At 35.9% G+C, this 23,309-nt stretch overlaps 1 protein-coding gene across 1 annotated transcript in view; it reads right to left on the reverse strand.

The window, feature by feature from the left end:
* Positions 1-918: 918 nt before the first annotated feature.
* CCDC186 (coiled-coil domain containing 186) overlaps positions 919-23,309 on the reverse strand; it is a 40,198-nt gene continuing 17,807 nt past the window's right edge. Inside the window, exons 4-16 of the mRNA XM_008144330.3 lie at positions 22,251-22,379; positions 20,006-20,218; positions 18,301-18,420; positions 16,301-16,405; positions 15,750-15,848; positions 15,513-15,599; positions 14,488-14,630; positions 11,574-11,829; positions 10,532-10,721; positions 9,338-9,418; positions 7,527-7,737; positions 5,788-6,007; positions 919-4,687 (exon numbers count right to left, since the gene is read on the reverse strand). Coding sequence (XP_008142552.2) covers positions 4,604-4,687; positions 5,788-6,007; positions 7,527-7,737; positions 9,338-9,418; positions 10,532-10,721; positions 11,574-11,829; positions 14,488-14,630; positions 15,513-15,599; positions 15,750-15,848; positions 16,301-16,405; positions 18,301-18,420; positions 20,006-20,218; positions 22,251-22,379 — 1,938 coding nt within the window. The 3' untranslated portion in view covers positions 919-4,603. The remainder of the gene's footprint in view (positions 4,688-5,787; positions 6,008-7,526; positions 7,738-9,337; positions 9,419-10,531; positions 10,722-11,573; positions 11,830-14,487; positions 14,631-15,512; positions 15,600-15,749; positions 15,849-16,300; positions 16,406-18,300; positions 18,421-20,005; positions 20,219-22,250; positions 22,380-23,309) is intronic.

Consider the following 23,309-nt stretch of genomic DNA (forward strand, 5'->3'; position numbering starts at 1 on the left):
ACCCAGGGTTCCAGCGGAGATGTGGCTGAGTGAGAGGGAGGGCTGCTGGGGTCCCAGGGCCCACACACAGACTTACTCGGACTCTCTGGCTCTGAGCTCCAGCGGTGAGGAAGCAGCTAGAAAGACACCAGGGATATATGGGGAGGGAGTGTCTGGCACCAGGATGAGAGCTAGAGGGGCAGCTTTCTCCCAGAAATGCTGCCGGAGGCCAGCGTTCCTTTTCCGGGACACCTCCCCCAGGCACGCACAGAGCCAGCAGGCAGGTGCCATAAATTAGTCGCCATCAACCCCGCCCTGGTGATTCCGAGACCCCGCCCCACCCAACTTTCAGGCTCATCCAAGCTATTTCCAGTGGCTTTTCCATACAAACAGTCTGTCTTGGCTCATACTTCAGACTTTCCTAAAATCTCTCGAACAAACTGCACCTGGCCTCAGCATGCCCCGTGCCTCTGGCTAAGTGGCCCTAGGCCCACACTGGCAGCAGCCAGCCTTGGTTCACAGCTTGGCCTCTCCTGGGCACCTCCAAGCCCAGCACAAGTAGGAGCATCTGCAGATCACTTTGTAGCTCATGCTGGGTGGCCCCAGGCAGGGCACAGTGGTGGCTGACCTTGGCACACCTCCCAGAAGGCCCCAGAGCCAGTGGATAAAATAAGCATGTGAAAATTTGCCTCTTGTAAAAGGCCAAATTTTGCCATCAGTAATTTAAACAAAAATTTACAATATAATCTAGCATTCAATTTAATCAATTGATTTCTAATAATTGATAGACTGAAAACAAACATGGGGAGCAAACATTTTTAGTCTGCTTTAAAAAATAAATTCAAGCAATTTGAATTAGCCTTGCCACGAGTCTGCAGAATCAGTCTTTTTAGTAAGTGGTGTATGACAACAAATAATAAGATGACATTACAATACAACTTGGTAAACAGGCAATACCTATTTAATAAGTACAATATATACATAGAATTCTCTTGAAAAGCTTAATTTTATACATATTTACAAAATGAACAGTGTAATCAAATTAGAGATTATCTGTACAATACACACACATATATATAGCTATATCTATATATATATATGAACTTTGGAAGATAAGCAAGTTTCATCATCGTAGTCTAAATGGACAGCCATATTGCATTTTAAAAAAGGATTCCATTCCAGAAGAAAAATACAACTTTAATATACAATTATATTTTTCATGTATTGTCCTGAAAATTCTTGATGTTTGAATACATTTTTTCAATTATTTTCTCTTCTTCAGCCTTGAAAAGTTTTTAGGTTTCTAGTGCCACCAACTGGTGTTAAAAATTAATAATCTTAGTGTCAAAAAAAGAATTGTTTTAAAATAAAAAAGTTATTGAAAAATAAGCTACTGGAGTCAACATTCATAAGGCAAATTAACCACACTGAATAACAACATGATTGATAAAAATATTTTCACCATGGTAGTATATATAACATTCACAACATTAATGGTTTCTAATTTTATTTTCCCCTACTGGTAAATATTAGTCTAAATTTACATGTAAAAATCTTTAGAAAATAATACAGTGCAAAACAAAGTTTGGAAACACACATGACTGCATGATTAGATAATCCTTATAAGCATCAAGTAGGCATTAAAAATTTACTAAAATGGCAAAAACCGAATGCCACTTTATGGTCTTTGGATTTTTTTTTTTCCTTTTTCTTACGGAATAATTAATCATCAAACTGTGATAAAAGTGTGGAAATGTATATAACTACCAAGGGAACAGCAACCTGCTGTCGCGTACCTCAGTAAGGATTCATTTCCCAAAGAGGAGCGTCAGAGTGAGATTTCTGGGTCACCTACTTACACAGTGGACTGACCCTCTTCCCACGGGGCTGGTGGGAGTGGCAGAGGCTCAGAGCTGCCGTTTCCTCCCGGGTGTGTTCTAGGACCATACCTCCGGGAGGAGGGGAACTACTTTCTCTGGCCTGTTCACCAATATCATCACGGTACCTAGTATGGTGCCAGGCAACAGGTTTTCAATAAACATGTTTATTAAATGAATAAATAACATGGTAGCTTGATAAAATTTAATTTCAAGATAAGTCTATTTAAATGGTGATGAAGAAAGTTAAAAAGGAAACAACAAAGTTCAAGCTCGTTATTCTGCTCAAACACACTATTTGCAATCCTTGAAACTTAACACACTGAAGTTTGGAGGGGTATGGGGAAAAGGGGAGTCACAGTAAACATTCACTTTAAAATTGAAACCTGGTGAAGTGTATACACACACACACACACACACACACACACAATCATTTCCTGCTTAAAGAAACCAAACAGCCTTGGATGTGTACAATTCATAATAAACATACAAAAAAAATTCCCCCCCAGATCTGAGGTTTATCCAGACTATTTCCTTGTCTGGGTACCCCATTCTTTTCTCCATATATTCAACACAATAAGGGAAGCACACCCTCTAAGTCAGAAGCTACGTGTGAATCCGTGTAGAGATAGAGATCTGACATATGCACATTTTTGTACATTTTGCTCAGTTCTGACCCATATAAAAAGGATGCAGTAAAAACTAAAGAACAAAAGGAAAGTATTTTCTTCAAAAGTTTTCCATAGTTTCTTATATTTTAGGGGGAAAAGTAACAATAAGTCAAAATATGGTTTACAATAGCTTTCTTCTATTATTGTTTCAAATTTAAATTTCTCCAAATGAATGGTGACATAAATGTCAATATTGGAATGTTTCAATTTTGTATGTAATAAATGTATATATATATGTATTTTTTATTTTTATTTTTTAAGAGTGTATAGACATAGGATCACTATTTGGTCTCCATTAATACATTTTGTGTCTTAGAAGAAAATAAACATTGTAGTGTTTGAATCTGTATCACATAAGAAGCCGTAAAAATTTAGTTACCTTGGCTACTCTAAGTAGTCTTTGGGAGTATCAACTATATATCTAGAAGCAAATGGGAAAATAATTCCGATTTGATTGCACTTACCCTCTTATTCTGATAAATTACTATTGGTAAAAAGAACAAGACACATTATTGTAAGACTAATACTTTTTAAGAGCTATTTTAAAAATAAAATGTTTTAAAACTTGTATTTCCATTTTGAAGTAAAAATATTTTGTTTTGGGATGACAATACATAACTCAATATACAGAAAAAATAATATAATGAATCATTTAACCCTTAGTAAATCATCTCTTTAAACAATGACTAAATGAATTTATAATGAATAAATTTATAATTTATTCATTATAAATAATATAATGAATCATTTAACCCTTAGTAAATCATCTCTTTAAACAATGACTAAAAAAATGTTAAAACCCATGGAAGGGATATTGCCACCACAAGCCCAACTTTGAGAGCAATACAGTTCTTGAAAGGCTTTTAATCTATCATCCCAAAGCTTACTTAAGGGGAGAAAAAAAGAATGCAAAAATCCAAAACAAAAATGAGGCTTTCTGCAAGACAAAAATATAAACCACACACAGAAATTATAACAGATGAGAAATTGTAAGAAGCAAGAAAAATTCAATGACATAGAAATACTGACACTACAACTGGCAACATTCAAGTTGCCACATTGCAAATAAATATTGTAAAAATCCAATAGGATACATAAATTTGGCTCTAAAATTCCTTTGGTTACAGAGAAGTAATTATTTTGTGTTTTAAATAAATACACTGAAACGCCTCATCAGTGGGGATTGTAGGATCACTCCACTATAACATGTAAGTATATCAATAGTGAAGAATGGGAGCTCAAACAGTATAGAATGGGTGCATTCCCTTGGGAACAGAATCTTCATAAATATTTTAAACGTTTATCTTTGCACTTGATATTAGTAAAACTCAAGTATTTCAGTTCCAAAGAATTCACTATTCATCTCTGTTTTAATAACTAGTCAATTTCACATTTTAAAATATAATTGAAGTCCACAGGAATTTTCTAAATGAGCATGTTATTTTAAATCATATTTTATGTAACTGAAGACTTAAAAACCTCAACTATGAATTCAAACAATTTGAATCTGAAAAAATGTACCTAGCCCAGATAAGGTACATGCCTGATCATGGGCCAATTACCACAAGCTAACTTTCCTATTAGCTTCCATTAAAATTAAAAGATTTAAGAATCACTGGTACCTAAAACACAACCAAATGTCATATTGGAATGTCAAGACAAAAATTTTTATTTTTTAGTTTTCTTTAAGTTAGGAAAATAGCATATTACTGGTCCTTTCATGCATAATTTTAAAAAGCTGGATCATTTTTGACATTGTGTGTTTTAAAGGGGAAAAAAAAGGAGAAGGGGTTTTCAAAAGCCCTTATAATGCTGATCATTTCAATGATTCTTAGCAAATTAAATTAGGTTGTTTTGGTTCTATGGCGGGCTATAACCATAAGAAAACAAATTTCATCAAGTCTACACTCTTACAGGATACACCGCAATGCATTCCTAAGGTAAAGGATACTGTTCTATACAGGTGAAACAATCATTCTTTACTGGTGGACACAGCAGGGGAAGGTTCCAACAAGACGGGGCAGTGACCCTGCTCCTCGTGTGATGGTTGTCTCTTCACTGAGCAGCAGCTTCGGGTTAGGTTTTCTTCGTCCTCTGTTCTAGTTCATGCTGGTGTTTAATAAGACGTTCTATTTCTGTTCCAAGTGTTTGTAGATTTTCCTTTAATCATTTGAAAAAAGAGCAAAATAAGAACAGAACTACTAAGTATAATAAGTAAAAAGGGTTCCACTTGAACTACCTTTGCCTAAATTTTGAAGAGTGATGATTAGTCTTATAGGTTATGTGATATAAACTAGACACAGCTATTTTCAGTAAAGTAGTCCTATATAGTACAAAGTCATACTTGTTTTTTTACTGAAGCTACAGCAAATTTTACTACATAAAATTATTACCAAAGTTAAAAAATAATTTTTAAAATCCACTACTAACTATCCAATAGTTAAACTGGCTCATCAATAGACAAGTGAATAAAAAAGCTGTGGTACATAAATACAATGGGATATTACTCAGCCATAAAAAAGAATGAAATCTTAGCATTGGGAACAGCATGGATGACCTAGAGCAGCAGTAGCCAACCGGCGGTCCGCGGACCACTGGTGGTCCGTGAAGTCCGAAAGGTTGGCGACCACTGACCTAGAGGGTATTATGCTAAGTGAAATAAGTCAGACAGAGAAAGACAAATACCATACGAATTCACTTATATGTGGACTCTCAAGAAAAAAATAAACCAACAAACAAAATTGAAGCAGACTCATAGATACAGAGAACAGACTGACTGATGGTTGCAGAAAGGTGGGGGTTTGGGGGGGGCTAGGTGAAAAAGGGAAAGGGATTAAGAGTCCAAGTTGGTAGTTTTAAAACAGTCATGGGGATGTAAAGTACAGTACAGGGAATATAGTCAATAATATTGCAATACCTATGTATGGTGCCAGGTGGGTGTTGGAAATATCGGGGGGAAGACTTTATAAAGTATATAACTGTCTAACCACTATGCTGTACACTGAAACTAATACAAAATAATACTGAATGTAAACTATAATTGAAAAATAAAAATATAGCTAAACTGATTTTTTAACTCTCTTTCATTGCTATGTTAAAAAATGCTACTTTTCAGAAAGAGAACAACACACTCATTTTATCTCTGGGTAAAATGCTATCTTGCATTACAGAAATAGTCCACTATGTACTGGATCAAACTATGAAACAGGCACCATTCCGCCATGTTTACTGATGGGTAAGTGAACGAGAAATGTAAATACCTTCAAAGTAATATTTTTTAGTAACGTATCTTCCAAAACAGCCTGCAATTTTCGGTTGATCTCCAGAGAGAGTTCCAATGTCAGTCCACTGTCAGCCGGATGGGATGTGTACAGAGACGCCATGATGCCACCCCGTCTACTTAAGTGGACTTTGTTAAAATCAGATGCCTCTGACGAAAGGGTGCCTGCCTCTTCCCGTAAAATGTAACTCTGAATGATTCTGCGAAATAAAACCACACTATCAGTTATGTACCTGCAGAATTAAAAACGCTGGAATTTGCAAGAGTCAACTAATCATAAGTATCAAGATGACTAGCATAAATACCTACAAGATTAATAACAGAACTTTATCAGGAAAGAAAGGAATTTTCCTTATTCAGATGCTTTCCTAAAGACATGTAAACAATGCTTTTCCATTTCTTTCCTAATTACTTAAATAAAAGTATTTGAGCAGTTTTTTGTTCCTATTTCAGTTCATATTTTCAACTTTCCTGTTAAGTTTAGAACTGTATTTTACTCTTTTTCTTTTCAAAGTTATGGGCAAGCTTTTCTCTAAGTCTAAAATTATTTCAAAATAAACATGAGAAAATCATGGGTAAAGACTGCACTATCAAAGCCCTTAAATGAGCATGGTATTTGTGAGGGGTCTGGCGCAGCACCGTCCTGGAGTGTCAGCACGGGATGTGGCTCTCCGCTCTTGGTCCGTCACTTACAGGATGAGTGCTGAATCTGGAACAGTTAGTAATTTGACCTGAGCCCCAGTGACTTATCTGCCAAATTAGAGAACTCGTTCTCTCCGAGTAGATGTAAGAAATCAATGAGCTATCAAGTCAACAGGCATCGTGCCTTGTACTTAGTAGTTGCCCAATAAATTACCCCACTATGTTCTACCCAGCAGGAAAGATAATTCACAACACTATAAAGCTCTTAGAATCAGTCATAAAAATAAAAACCTAAGTAGAGCATTTTAAGTCCAAAGTTATTTTAATATATCAAAAAAATTAATGTCAATTGGTCACCATCATGAACAACACAGTAATTATCCGGACCAGGAAGTTCATAACCAACAGATGACTTCAGTGGAAACAAATGGTCACTGACATCCTTCACGCTGGGAAGGCAACAGTACCTTAGGCAGAAATTCGGGAAAAACTAGCCAGATTGTATAAGACCACAGCGGATGTCACCTTTGTGTTGGGATTCAGAACCCTTTCTGGTGGTGCCAAGACAACTAGCGATGGCATAATTTATGATTCCTTGGATTACCCAAAGAAAAACGAACCCAAACACAGACTTTCAAGACATGGCCTATCTGAGAAGACCTTAAGAAAACAGAGGAAGACACAAGAACAGGCTGAAGAACATCCCGGGGACTCAAAGGCCAACAGTGGTGCTGCAGAAAGTGAGAGGAGGTGGGACAACAGGAGTGAAGATTCTTGAGTGACTTTATTTGTGGCGACTGCAGATTTTTCACGAGAGGGTTAATACACTAAGAACTTTAAAAAACATTTATGTCTACTGAAATCTATTATCCCCTTAAAGGAAAGTTCTGTGTTTTCCTTAATCTCTGTATTCCTAAACCTAGAACACAATAAGTGATTAACAAAAGATTGGAAAGTGAATGACGATAATTATTTTTTGAAAGATAGGATCTTGGTGTGATTAATTCAAAAACAGTAAGTTAATCATCTGAATAATGGTATTTTAAACACAAAATATGTGACCATAATAATACATACTTTGTTTTTTTCCTAATTTCTTCCACCAATTGCTTGATGTGATCCTCCATAAATTCTATCTTTTCATGCTTCCGGGCATGTGCTTTCTGCAGCCTTACTATCCTCTCAATCAACATGGCCTTGTCTACTTCTGGGAAGTTATCCACAGTTACCGACGACCCGGTATTTTCCGGAGATCGATCTTCTGCACTGCTTCGAGCATTAATGGACCCTGAAGAGAAAAATAGTTTAGGTATTGTACCTGGTTTAGAGTCATCTCTAATCTCATACTGTTTCTTCTAGTATGACTTTCAAATATCAAATCTAACAGAGTTGGGCACAGGACCCAACACAAGTCATACCTGGTTTGAGTTCTTATTTCTGAACATACTGATGATAGAAGTACAAAAAGATCTACTATGTCTTTCAGGAATCGGAAGAGGAAAAGTCAGAAATAACAAGTCTGAAGTAAGACCAAAACCAAACCAAGAAAAAGAGACAGACAGGTAGAGTAGAATTCAGCCACGTGGGCTAAGCTCAGTCAGCTCAGCTCAAGAGCCTGGCCTCCCTAGGTTCAATCCCACGCTCTAGCTGTGAGACTTCGGACGAGTCAATTCAACTTTCTGTGCCGTGGTCACTTCATCTTAAAATGAGAACAACACTATTCACCTCACAGGATTATTATCCTCATTTAAGTGAGTTAATACACGTGAAGTGCTTGCAACAACGCATATACGTAGTGAGCTCTAAGTGAATGCTAGGTATTATTTTTATCAACATCAGTTGTAAAGAATTTTTGACCCTTTTACCTACAAAGTTAAGCTTTTTTTTTTTTTTTTTTTACCCCATTCAATAGATTTTAGACAATGTATCTTATCCAACATCATACACTAACAAATGGCAGAGCTGGGACCTAAATACCTATGTGTAATTTCCAATCCACGTTTCTTCTGCTACACCGATTCCCACTATCGTACCTGTTGATGGCATTTTCTCCCCTAATATGCAACTCCTGGAGCAGTGCAGCCTAGTGGCATGCGAGGGCTTTAGAATCTGAGCGCTCAGTCACTGAGGATTTTGGGTGAGTCATGGAAACACGCTTTAAAGTGGGAATTGTAACATGACTTTTGCAGAGTAAATGATATACTTAAAGCACTGAGCATGGTTCCTGGCATTCCAAAATTGATAAACACACTGATATTTTGCTAATTACCATTTTCACAATGTTACCAATTATAATTTCATAGACTCTATTCATTTCTGCTGTACCATAAGCATATTTACCATAAGAAATGCTAATATTTTAAAAACACATGTGTGTAAATACATTTAAAAACCTGATATATAACAATGGTCACTTCAGTAGTTCTCAGGTGTTAAAAGTAATATAAAAGTAAAAAGAGAGACCACACTACAGCAAATCTCTCTGTAGGGATGGATACAAATTGAATTTAAGAATGGAAGAGGAAGTTGTTATACAGAATAGAGACAAAGCAGGTAAGAAAAAAGGAGGTAGAGGAATAGGTGATAGAGAACCACGTGACATATACCTGAAACTAATATAATATTGTATGTCATCTATACTTTTAACTAAAAAGAGCTTTACATTCCAGAACTGGGAGTAGGAGGTGGGGTGGGGGGGGGGGGTGGGGGGAAGAACCACATGGCAGACTTGAAACCCTGGATAATGAAAATATTTCTTATAATATGTACAACTACTACTTTTTAAAATTCAAAATGAAAGAAAAACGTTTCAATACCATTTAAAACAAAATATGCTATTCCTTTTTATAATAAATCACAAAATAACTAAAACCATTAGTTTTTTTTACCTGATGAACTAGAACGACTTCCCATGCTGCTGACTTCTTTATCATAGCCTCCATTCTCGACCTGATCTAATTTTCTTCGTGCTAGAGAAGAAAGAAATGGGTTACTTGTGACAATTATCATGATCATTTATTTGCTCCTACTACCTCTGATTTTTATTGCTAAAATCACTTAGGCCAGGAGGGCTATAGGTGTCATTTATACAAAATGACATCCAGAAATGCACAGGTCAAATACAACATATATAGAAACATTATGACAACAACTGATACTGGCTGGCATCACTTAGGTACACTGAGCATAACTTCTGGAGTCCTGAAAGATGTAGAAGGATACCAGAAATTTTCCCCAAATTTCACTTCAATTATATCTATAAAAACAAACTGACTTCTCATGGCAAATAGCTGAATACATTTATATTAAGTAAATGCTAAATCTCTTTTATTACTATGTTTAATCCTGTTTTGACACAAATAAAGCCGAGGGAAATAGAAGAGAATAGGAAGTCAGAATGCATATCTTATTCGTCTTTGTACCCAAGCACAGGGCACACACTCCCAATAATTGTATGAATTTTTAAATGAAAGAAATCTGGATTCCAGCTCTGGCTATCAATCACTGTGTTTGGTTAATCTATAATCTTTCTGGGTCTCAATTTCCTGTACAATGAAAGGTTAGGTCTCACCGATCTCTAAGTTAGAGGTCTACTATATAGGATGCAAGTTCGAAAGATGCTGCACAAAGCAATTCATACACAAGTGTAGGGAGAAAATTTTAGAACTACTATTAATACTTATATTTAATCTGACCGTTTAAAATTTCTATTTTTCTTGTTGTCTAATATGCATTGGTAACATTCCAATATACATCAAATAGAATATCACGTTTAAAATTTATAAATATATATAAATTAGAGAAAAAGTGCTGAAGTAATTTTAGGAGTATGTGATCAAAAATATTTCGACACTACTGCCTTAAGTTCCATGAACAAATGTCCTTTAGCATAGAAGATGCTACAGACTATTCATGTAACTGCAAGAAGTTTAGCAATTTGGTTTATGAACAATAGTCCATTGAAAAGAACACAAGGCTCTAATCAGTGTGGTAGACCCTGATGTGAGAAGTATTTTTTCTGTAAACCCTAAAGATTAGAAGAAACAGAACCATCCAGGTCTAAGTGTGGAAGCATTGCCCACCTTGCTGAAGTTGTTTGGTAAGGTCCTTGACACTAGAGGCATGCTTACGTCTTTGAGTTACTAAATCGTCTTTCAATTCTTCAACTTGGGTACTCAATGCTTTAACTTCTGTTTGTTTACAAGTGAGTTCAGCTTGCAGAGTCTGGACTTCCTCTTTTCGCAATTCTTCCTCTTTCAACAATCTACTTTCCTAAATATTAAATTAAGATAAAACAAAAAAACACCAATTTTAATAGGTGACTTGTATGTTTCCATTATTTCTCACAGTTTAAAACATTAAAAATACAAAGTCTTTGATAGTAGATTCTTCTATCATCACTCCTTACCAGGTTTTGTTTACTGAGCGCCTCAAATTCTTCACATAGCAACCCAGGGGGTACATTACTACATTTACTAGTTTACACATGCAAAAAAAACACAAGTAGTACAGGTCTCTGTATTTTTTTAACTGAAATCTCAAATTTTTATAAAAAACTTGAAGGCACTCTCATAACTCGGAAATATTAAACCATTTTTAAAGTACAAAAATGTAAAGTACTTTTAAAAAGATATAGTAATTCCAGCCCTAGCCGGTTTGGCTCAGTGGATAGAGTGGCCTGCGGACTGAAGGGTCCCAGGTTCAATATATCTCTCCCACATCGATGTCTATGTTTCTCTCTCTCTCTCTCTCTCTCTCTCTCTCTCTCTCTCTTCCTCTCTCTCCATTCCATTTTCTCTAAAAATCAATGGAAAAATATCCTTGGGTGAGGATTAAAATAAATAAATAAAAAGAGATAGTAATTCTAGTTAGAAATGTCAAAAACCCTGATTTTCTTATTTTCAAAAGTGAAATACTTCATAACGATTTTAGGGAAATTTTTTATTATAAGCTACCTAAGTTGAAAGGAAAACTGACATTCCTCACAGCATTTGAAAAATTTGTAAGAAAGTCAGTGCCAATAAAAAAGAGCTTAGATCAACTACACCAGGTTTATGCTACTAGGAAATCGACTGGTGCGTCTTGCTATGTTGCTTTAAATGGTGAATGTACAATTATACTTACCAAGTTGGTATTTGCCTGTTTCATTTGCTCACACTGGCTTTGTAACTGACTTTCACTACAGGAAAGCTTGTCACACTGGGACTGTAAAGAATTGCATTCAGACTGAAGTTGTGCGTTTTTACTAGTAAGCTTTTCTGTAAATAGCAGTAGCTCAGATTCTCTTTTCCTACTGCCTTCGATGTCTTTTTGTAGGTCATTAATCAAAGAATTAAGACTTTCCACTTCTTCTTTCAAATTCTCAATTTCTTGTTTACCTCTAAAAAACAAAGTTTATATTTAAGAAAAAAAATTAAACCATTGAAAAACATTAAACTAATGGTTTGGGAATTTTCATGGAAGAAAATGCTTTATAAAGGTACTTTTACTTGTGAATGACTAACATATACTATGAACTAAGAGCTAGGAATACAAGGGAGCATGACAGACATGACCCCTGCTTTCAAAGTTTTTGTCAGGTAGAAAAATTATCTAAGTGGGGTAAACATTTTTGATGATGAAAGCACCAAGCGGGTCACCCAACCTAGTGTTAAGTGATGCTTGAATTAATCCTTAAAGTAGGGGTTAGCAAACTTTTCTTGTAAAAGGCCCCAACAGTATCCAATTTCACTTCTGGGGCATTTGGCCTTTGTTGCAACTGTTAGATGCTGCCAATGTCGTGTCAAAGCAGCCACAGACTACACATAAAGGAATGAGCTCAGCTACGTTCCAAAATGTAATATAAAAGACAGTGCTGGGCTGGGTTTCGCTTGCCAGCCACAGTTTGCTAATTCCTGACCTAAAGGAAGAACAGGAATGAATGTGAGAACCAAATACTATGTTCCAGGAAGGGAAGCTGGGAGAGGAAGAAGAGAGTGAATTCTTGTGGGTCCTAACAAACAAATGTTCAACAATGATGAGGATAAGGACTGCACTATATCCCTGCCACTTAATACAGGGCTTGGCACATAGAAAATAATCAATCAACATTTGTTAACCAACTATTCCTGGGATGAAAGCGTGAAAGAGGAGAAGGCACAGAGGGAGAAGCAAGGAACAGGTCACTGATGACCCTCCAAGCCATGTTAAGGCATCTGAACTCATGAGGCAATCACTGGAATGTTTTGAGAAAATTTCCTTTTTAAAAAGATGTTAACTGCAGTGTGGGAAATGGATTAAAAGGAAGAAAAAATATTTAGAAACTGCGGCAGTTTTCCAGATGAGAGCTGAAAATGCCTTGGACAATGGTAGTAGCAACAGGAATATGAAAGTAAACAGACTGAAAGACATTAAAGAGACATCACTAATAATAGTTTTGTCTAGTTAGATATGTGAGGGGAAGGACAGAGGGCCAAGGTGTCCCATGTGGATACTATCATCACTTATCTCAGGAACATCATAGAAACATAGCTGTGGGTGGGAAAGATTAAGCTTTGGACATATTAAAGTCTGAGGTGTCTTTGATACTTTTGTGTTTAGAACTCAGCAAAATGGGCTGAAAATGACGTGACGGTCCTGCAGCATACTTTAAGAATAGTTAGGATCATCCAGGGTAATGCACTGAGAGATTGCTGGTTCGATTCCTAGTCAGGGCACATGCCTGGGTTGTAGGCTCGATCCCCAAGAGGGAGGGAGGGGGGGGGAGGGAGGGAGGGAGGGAAGGAAGGAAGGAAGGAAGGAAGGAAGGAAGGAAGGAAGGAAGGAAGGAAGGAAGGAAGTTAGTTAGTTTAGTGGTATTAATACTGAAAACTCAAGCCAGGCTTAGTCTGAGGAAATGTCTACTAGATTTAAGGAGGCATAGCAGTTTTTAATGGAATGTTGGGGTAGAAGCTTGGATGAGTGGAGAGGGTTAGAAGAACAAAGAAGTAAATGAAGGACAGGTGGAGATGACCCTATAAAGATGTGTGGCTGTGAAGGAAAGGAGAAAGGTAGGAGAAGGTCACTGGAGCTTGATGTTTGTAAGATATAATAATATTTACATGTAGAAAGAAAACACAGTCAGTAGAAAGAGAGTGGTAAGAGAAAAGGATAAAGAAAGAATAATCAATAAAGACCCTGAGAAGGCAGGAGCGCATGGGACCCACGGATGAAGTAGAGAACAATTCCATTCAGAGGAACAGGACAATTTCTTCCGTAACAGAAGGAAAAGAAGGAAGAATGGTTGTAGATGCAGGCAAGTTCAGAGGACGAATAGCAAGAGGTTTTGAACTTGTCAACTGATAGCTCCCATTTCTTCTGTGCAGTCAGAGTAAACAGTAAGGTGAGGAGGAGATGAGCATGTGAAGAAAGCCGTAAGGTTTAGAAGAGATGCTAAGAAGATGGGGAGAAGGCTCTAAGGACACATGATAGGATTTGAGGTGCATTAATATTCCCAGGTGAGGCTGCTAATCATGAGTTTATAGCAGTGTCACTCTGGAGGACGGTGAGGATTTCTTTAGCAACACTCAGCAGCCTGGGTATGAGAAGTATCTGGATTCAACCTGAATCCATGCTCTGCCAGGTAACTTCATGAGTAGTTTAGCTAAAGGGTTTTATAAGAACCCAAGGAATAACTTCAGATCCTGACCTCAAGCTACATGCATACAAAGATATAGATATAGATGTATATCTACCTTGTAGGAGAAAAAGTTAACTATTGTGTGTAAGTAACAGAATTTGAAAGCTAAGTAATGAATAAAGAAACCCAAACCCATTCTGTCTTATAAACTGCTACTGACAATGTTCAGGAAATATAAACTTTGATTTTTTAGAAGCCATGTTGGGAACTTCAAAGATAATCCAAAAAAATTCAAAGAAAGACCAAAATTTAAAAATTTTTTAGCCAGTAAAATTTTTAAATTATTCTTGTTTGATGCAATAATTGCATTTAAAACTAGAAACTTGGGATAGAATTTAAAAGCCTGTTGATTAGCACAAACAGAAATTGCTCATTTTATACCTTTGATGTTGCTCCTGTATCTGATCTGCAATTTTCATTTTGTCCAAGAAGTTCTGAATTTCAGCTTTTTGGCGATTAATAATTTCCTTGTATTTCGATAATTCATCTTCTGTTCTTAATCGTTCATCTTCTAGACATTTCACCTACCACAAATCATAACCAAGTTTAACTACTAATATTTTCTTGTTCCTTATTAGCTATTTCAGGTAGTGAGTAGATATGAACAATCTAAGCTGAATTCTGAAGCTGTGTTAATTAATGTGAAGAAAACATAATGGGAAGTTAACAGTCCTGGGTTTCATCTCAGATTTCCTCTGATTTAGCCATGGGAATTTCAGTATGTCACTTTATTTTTGCTGAATCGCCATTTATTCACCTGAAAAGAGGACATACCTTCCCTACTTACCTCAAGGAACTGGCGTGAGAACAAATAGAAGTGTACAGGGAAAACACTTTGAAAATTACTGTGCTTGCAAACTCAAAGTGGTTACTTAAAAGCCTATTTCTAAATAAATGAATGATATGCAATGGTACTGTTTCACAATTACATTAAAAGGGATACTAGTCTTACAATAAAGACAATAAACACCTGAAAAGAACTTAACAGATTGTTAGAAATTAAAACTGTAATAGTCTTGTAAGACTATTAAATATACCCAGGAGAAATATAAAGAAACTCTATTATTTTCTCATACTCACAGTTCTAAAATCCAATTATCTTTCCAATTAATTTGCTGATAAGACTGCCTTTGGATCAGAGGCCCAAGGAAAAGTTATAGATCTAGCAAATGTGTTAAAAAACAGGAATGTTGGGAACACTTGGAAGAAGCTGAAGTAGAAGACATTTTCATTTCAATAAGAGAGTCCATTTTATTGCTAGGGAATTGATATTCTACTCCTATGAGTTCTTTCATTTTGGAAAACTTCTAAATAAATACCCTTTCCCCAACAGTTTAAAAATCAGAATGAGTCCAAAATTAAAAATGTTTACCCTTTGTCTGAGTCACGACCAAAGATCTAATTACCTTTGTTCTCAGTGTTCGTAGCTCATCCATGCCCTCCTTAAATGTCCTCTTCAGATCCTCCAGTTCCTTGATTTTGGCATGATGCATCTTTCAGAAAGTTTAAAAGAAACCACAGATCATTATGTACTAAACTAGATCCTGCTCCTCCCAAAGGCTTTAGAAGTAGATGACAATAAGTACTCGTTATTCCTCTCCTGTATTTATTACACAATCTAGGGTATACAAAGAACTACTCACCTCTAGCTGGTCAGATTTTTCCTGCATTTGTTTTTCAAGCTCTCCTTTTGTGACTCTGAGCTTGGCATCAAGCTCATTTGATTTAATTTCTTCTGACTCCTAATGGAAAATAAATTTTAAAGGTATAACTTAATTTTTAAAGTTTTATACTTTGAAAAGTGAAGAAGGCTTTTGCAATTCAGTGTGTTAATTAAGAAATACATAGTATATGTATCTACAAATGATGACTTCATTGAAAGATTTTAAATATGTTGATTTTGCAAGAACAAGAATTGCATACCTAAGATATGTAACATAATACAGTGGGTTTTTTTTAACTTATACATTTACAAACATGTACTCTTTATTCTTCTGACGTTTTCTAGTGTTTTTATTTAATTAATGAGATCTCTATATAAGCTACAAGTACTTTGACATCAGAAATAACCTGTATTTTATTTAATTGACCTACCAATACACTCCACACTTCAAATATTACAGATACAAGCTTTAATGAAACAATATTAATATTGGCATAATTTGTTACTAATCTATTAGAAAAGTTAGCATACCTGGTATGTTTTTATCATATCCTGACAATTTTTTCGTATCTGATCTGCTTCTTCCTTTGCTTGGGTTAACTTTGTTGTTGTCTCTTTGAGTTTATCTTTGGTTTCCTGCATTGATAAAGGACAGTGACAAACGTGGGCACAATGATGTGATGAATGGTAGGAACAATGACCAGGGCAGAGAAAGTTTTTGTCTCAGCACTGCCACTGAGGGGCCGAATAATTAAAAGCCATTAAATAAAGTTAAATTTTATAAGGTTCTCAGCAAATCACTAGAATTTACTAACTAACCTGGTAAGACAACAAGAGCAAATATTAAACAGTTCTTTGCACACACACACAGAAGACAATTCTTTGGTTTATGGCCGTGGTATGTATTAAAAACTGCTTTTTTATAGATTCATGCTGCAGTTTGGTTTCTATTCCTAACCACTCTCCTGAAACCAGCAATTCTGAAGGTTTGCAGGGACTACTCTCTCGTTAAATTCAATTACTTCCTTTTTCTTGTTTCTTCTTCTTCTTGACTTTGCTCCAGTTCTGACCACTCCCTACTCTTTGAACATCCTTCCTGTTTCCATTACAAGACAGTATGCTGTTTTGTCCCTCTTCATTGTTGCCTTCTTTAGCTCCTCAACTGCCTTTCTATTTCCTGTGGCAATTTCCCAAGATATATCCCTGCCCTCAGCTCTTTCTCCATACTTTTGCAGAGTACCCATCCAGTCCCAGGGGTTTGGCTATCATGTGGATTTCAAATTAAAACATCTCCTCCTAGTAGCTTCCCTTCAGAAAGGGGCAAATGCTGCTATTCCGCCTTCCCATCGATAGAATCCAGGGCATCCCTAGATTCTAACAACTGATACAGTGGACCATAGCTTATGTGTTTTCCCCACTGGGAAGCAGCTTCTGGGCAGCACCTAGCTCAGAACTTGCCCCTTATTAATGGTGCAAGTAATATTTGTTGAATTAATAAGGGAAACATAATACATAAACCTTCTGTTCTAGTTAGGGTGGTCTTCCCAAATACCAATAGTTTTTTCCCTTTTTTCTTATTGTTCCTCCACTTGTAATACCTTTCCCTTAATCTCTTGAACCATCTCTACTTCATTTATCCTTCACATACTGCTTCTTATATGTCATTTGTTTTTGTGTAAGTCTATCATACAATTAAGTATTTACTTATATACTTTTAGTTGATGTTTATAATAATTTGAATTGTATTAAAATTCAGTATCACTTTTAAAATATAAATATTTGGAGACTTTTTCTAATATATATACTCTTTAAGTGCTAGAATATTATTTCAACAAGAGGACACAGAGAGAGAAACTTGACCTGGTTTCCCCACCCCCCAATTTCTATATGATCAATAACTAAAACAGAGTTTGACACACAGGAGGTACTCACTTCATTCACTCAAAAAATAGCAATTGAGAGATTTCTATATGCCAAATAAATACTTACTAAATAAATAAATGAATAAAAGAAAAGTGAGAATCACATTAAATGTATGTTTGTTAAGGTATTTAACTACGTTTCATTCGCTGATTCATTCATTCAGTATTCATTGAGCACCTACCATGTTCCAGACACTGTACTATGCTCTGGGGAAACAGTGGTGTTTAAAAAAAAAAGACAAAATCTCTACTCTCACAAGCTGATATTCTAGATGAAGGTACATAATAAATAAAATACAAAAGTGAAAATGTTGTATTAGATGGTGACAAGTGCTAAGGAGTAAAAATAAAGACATGAGAAAGTCTGGGGGCAGGGAAACTTTCACGGGGAACGTTGGGTCAAGACTTGAGAGCAGTCAGCAGGATTTGCTAAGGGGCTAGATATGGTGACTGAGAACTCAAGGCTAAATCTAAGGCTCACAATCACCAAATATGCAGGCCCGAGCTATCCTACAGGAGTCACTACATTAAACTTCATGCCTCATTAACTATTACTGCATTTGCTCTTAAAACAGTTCTAATGATTTTCCACTGCATCACAGTACTCACCTTGTGCGAATCCATTTCCACTTTTAATTTGTTTTGTGCCCATTTTACTTTAATGATGTGAGAGTTGATATCTTCTTTTAGTTTTTCTATTTCTCTGATGAGTCTAGTAGCTTCACCTTCCTAAAATAATATCACTAGGTCATATTTTTTATTTTACAATCAACCAATTATTTGTGTATGTTTATCCCGCCTCAAAATAATCAATACAATAACACAATAATTCAGAAGATGGCACATTATTATGGCCTATAAGCCATAAAACTGATTTAAAGCGCAAATCATAAGAGAGCAGTAAAATCCTAAATCCTATTAACAGACATAATTAACATATAATTTAACCAACTAGATATGTTGCAAGTACAAGCATACCTTTATTCTTCTCAACCACTTGGCTTTAAGGTAAAATAAGAATTAAATTGGTTTTGCCAAGATTTCTGAGACAATGACAACTTTCCTGAACTAAAAGTTAATAAAAAAATAACATTAGCCCTAACCGGTTTGGCTCAGTGGATAAAGTGTCGGCCTGCGGACTGAAGGGTCCCAGGTTTGATTGTGGTCAAGGGCATGTACCTTGGTTTCGGGCACATCCCCAGTAAGGAGTGTGCAGGAGGCAGCTGATCGATGTTTCTAACTCTCTATCCCTCTCCCTTCCTCTCTGTAAAAAAATCAATAAAATATATTTTAAAAATAAATAAATAACATTAGCTTGGCCAGCATGGCTCAGTGGTTGAGCATCAACCTATGACCCAGAAGATCACAATTCGATTCCCGGTCAGGGCACATGCCTAGATTGCGGGCTCGATCCCCAGTGTGGGCACGCAGAAAGCAGTGATCAATGAATCTCTCTCATCACTGATGTTTCTATCTCTCTCTCCCTCTCCCTTCCTCTCTGAGATCAATAAAAATATATTCTAAAAAAATAATAACATTCATCATCAAGAAGATCAAGAAGTGATAATCCACTGGAAATGAGATCATGCAATGAGGCTGCTAGTTAACACAAGGGCTCTGAATAGCTAAGTAATTAAATCTCCTTAGTCAGCATCTAAGAACAATGTTTGTTTGTTTATTTTGTTAATCCTCACCCAAGGACTTTTTTCCATTGATTTTTAGAGAGAGTGGAAGGGATGGGTAGAGACAGAGAGAAACATTGATTGGTTGCCTCCTGCACACACCCCAATAGGGGCGGGGGATCCTGCAACTGAGGTATGTGCCCTTGACAAGAATCCAACCCTCGACCCTCAGTCCATGGGCCAATGCTCTAACCACTGAGCAAAATTGGCTAGGGCTAAGAACCCCCAAAAATGCAAATTCTATTCTATAATGAATAAGTGTTACATTAGGATTCTGGTCAAATGATACTTATTAAACCATTCACACTTTGACACTACTATGTATATATCTTGCCAAAATCTTCCTTTGAGGCACAAACTAATTTCTTCAACATATAGATTTGATGAAAAAGTTGTTTAAAAGATCTTTCAAGAAAATTTTATCTAATAAACAACATATGTCAATTTCTCATCTTTTTCCAGTAACATTTTCTGCACACAGGTAACAACTGGAATTACTAAAGCATTCACATACTTAGAAGGTAAACAACTTGATGTTTAATAGTGGTTTAACCATGGTAAGTTATGATTATCTGATTAAGAAAAAGCAAACAGAATACATTTCAAATAAGGTACAATAGCGCAAGTTATACCTTTGTTTCATACAGCTGGTGCAAACGTCCTTTCTCTTGAGAAAGCAGCTTAATTTTGTTAGTGTTTTTCTCAGTTTCTTTATTTGCATCTCTAAGTTTTCTCTCAAGTATCTCTTTTTCCTTTCGGAGGTCTAAAGATTCTTTCTCACCTCTTACATACTTCATTATCATTGCTTCTTTTTCCTGGCGAGCCTCTTCACATTTCTTATTGGCCTTTGAAAAAAAGTATCTAGCATTAAATTTTTTAAATAAAAGTAAATTTTAAAATATTATTTTTCTATAATATTACCAATGTATTTTTTGGTTTTGGAACAACATTCCCAGGATCTGTGAAATTTTAAAAAGGAAAGGAAAAATTCAAAACTATAGATAAACAATAAACAGATTAATGTCACTAATATTTATTTTAGCCTTTCCTATTCCTTTTACTTTGGCTGATATGGCTGCTGTTTTCTGTTTACTCCTCTGGGTCCACTTTCCCTCTCTTTCCCATCCACCCTGTGCTTCAGCAAGATGACCTCAGACACTACAGCAACAAGTTTCCTTGCCTCATACTTCCAGTTGGTTCAGCCAACAGGAGTCACTAGACAGAAGATCAGGAGGGTAGGCAGAGCGGGAGATCTGGCTCCTCCAGGGTCACCTCAGGTTGGTCAAAGGAGACTGCTCTGGTCAGGTGCTCTCTCTATACCACCACTGTCTCTCTGAGTTGCATGATCTGTGCCCTCTCCTATTCCTTTAGCCCAGGGGTGGGGAATGTCCGGCTCTCAAGCCATATAAGGCCTGCAAAATCATTCAGTCTGGCCCTGCCCAGGCATGAGGGGTGAGTTAATTAAATATTTGATCAAATTTAGCAGGCTCTAATTTTCCAGTTGATAATTTTGTATGGCCTGTGAATGATGTTATAAATATCCAAACAGCCCTTGGCAGAAAAAAGGTTGCCCACCCCTGCTTCAGCCCAAAGAGCAATAATGGCTCCACCAGCAGCCCCAGAACCCTCCATTTCCCCTCGTTGGGCAACCTAAGTCCTGCCCATACCTTTGTAAAAGTCCTTTTATTAAATTCTCCTCAATCACTGATTTCTGTTTTCTGCCAGGATGCTTACTGCATGGCTAACAATTTTCTAAAAGCTATAAACTTAGCTCCCTCGCCAAAAAAAAAAAAAAAAAAGTAACAATATACTAATTAATGATCATCTGATTTCCTATATATGAAAGCTTTCTAAAGTATTTCACATTTAATAAGAAATACCCAATTGAATTGTTACATCTATATATGCATTTCAAATTCCCTATTATTGTAAGCTTTTACTCCAAATTCTAAAATTTTATACAAAAACTACAGATAGCCCTTCACTTAAGTAATTCATAGTTTGCAAATATGACGAAACACATATTTACCTAAGCTTTAGAGATTTTCAATGGCAGAGAGTGGTAAGCACCCACTGATACTGTAACTAAGTTGATGATGCTATAGTGTCAGGATATTGTAGGAAAAGCTCCTATGCTCTTATGAAACGTGTCTGAAAAACATGTTTCCTGAAGTTCTGGTACAGCAGATAATCACATCTAATAAATACTCAAAATATTATACAGACACATTTCCAGGTCCCACCCTAAATAATGGCAGCACCCACTTCACAGAGCTGTTGGGAGTATTATGTCAGTCCATTTATGGGCACAGATAAAGGAAGAGGAAGCAGTAAAAGTCTTTGGATTTGACCAGTTTAAGATGTTTACCACTGACTTCAATGAAGATAAAGCATAAACAAACAAGATAATCAATAGGATTCAATAGGCAACTAAAATTATTAGATATTTTAAACAGGGGAGAAAACAGTTATAAAAAAAAGATATACAATAAGATCTCCATCAAGTAGGGAAAAAAGTGTATAAATATGTGTAACTTCTACATACATACATAATGAAATATATAACAAAATATCAATTATTAGCTATGGACCAAGGACTGGGATTTAAAGGGATTGGAGCAGGAAGGGAGAAGTACAAATGAAGAAGGATTTTCATTTTTCATTCTACACTTTTCCTAATTTATTAAACTATTTGTTGTAAGTAGCACATTATTTTTATATTGCTTTAGCATTTTTAAAAAGTTAATTTTTATAGAGATAAAATTATCCATTCCTAAAATAACATTGATGTCCAAAATCAGCTAACAGGATTAGTTTACTTTCATAAACAAGAGAGAATCACCAGAAAGTTAATAATGATAATGACTTGAAAAATACCTGTTCCATCCGATGAGCCATCTCTTTGTGTAACTGCTGAACTGCATTTTTAGTTGCATTATCTTGAGCTATCAGTTTATCTTTGGAAGCTTTAACTTCTTTATTAAGTTCCTCTATTTTTGATTCTAACTGTAAAGAAAATTATTTCCATATTATTTTTATAGCTGTATCAAAACAGACCATCACTACCTCAAATAAATATAAACAATATAAATAAACACAAAGAAAGCAACAAATATATTTCAAAGAGTAAATGTTAGCAATGTTTCTGTATCTCATTAGAATTAAGTTAGTATAAATCTGGAGCAGATTCTGATAAGATGGACGGTAAGCTCTAGAGCAAGCATGTCAAACTGGCAGCCTATAACGAATATTTTGCGGCCCATCCAATATAACGGTATGTAAGAACCTTTTTTGTGACTTAATTTTTACAATATCCTACTATACATAATCTATAATAATAAAAGCATAATATGCTAACTAGACCAGACAGCCGGATGTCCTGCCAGATGACCTTCCGGACAAAGCCCCTTGCACGAATTTCATGCATCTGGCCTCTAGTTATTAATAACGAACAACAACGTTCGCTAATGACTGATTACTATAATCGTGTTGCATTCATTTCCCTTACGTGCCTTACGTGCAGGCACACCATTTCTCTCCACTAATACTAGCAGCAAATATTTTAGCAGCCGATTGCCACGTCATTAGTCTTGGACTGACTTGTTTTGTGTGTGCAATGGGAAATATTTCGTTTTCTGAGAACAACAAATATAGGTTTATTTGTGTTACACTTACTAATTTGTGCAGTTATTCAGTATCTGGTAAGTTAATGTTAAAGAAAAAAATATTAATTTTCATTAAAATGTTCTATTATTTTATGTTAACAGTTTCTCATTTATTTCAGCCCTTTGCATGTCTCTATCAAAATAAACCTATGTTTCTATGAAAATTGAAGCTTTTATTTTTTTGCAACCCACATAAACTTAAACCTTGTTTATTTGGCCCGTGTTAGCCTTTGAGTTCGACATGCTTGCTCTAGAGTAATTACTATGGAAA

The sequence above is a fragment of the Eptesicus fuscus genome, chromosome 17 (genome assembly GCF_027574615.1).
Source record: "Eptesicus fuscus isolate TK198812 chromosome 17, DD_ASM_mEF_20220401, whole genome shotgun sequence".
Lineage (NCBI taxonomy): Eukaryota > Metazoa > Chordata > Mammalia > Chiroptera > Vespertilionidae > Eptesicus > Eptesicus fuscus.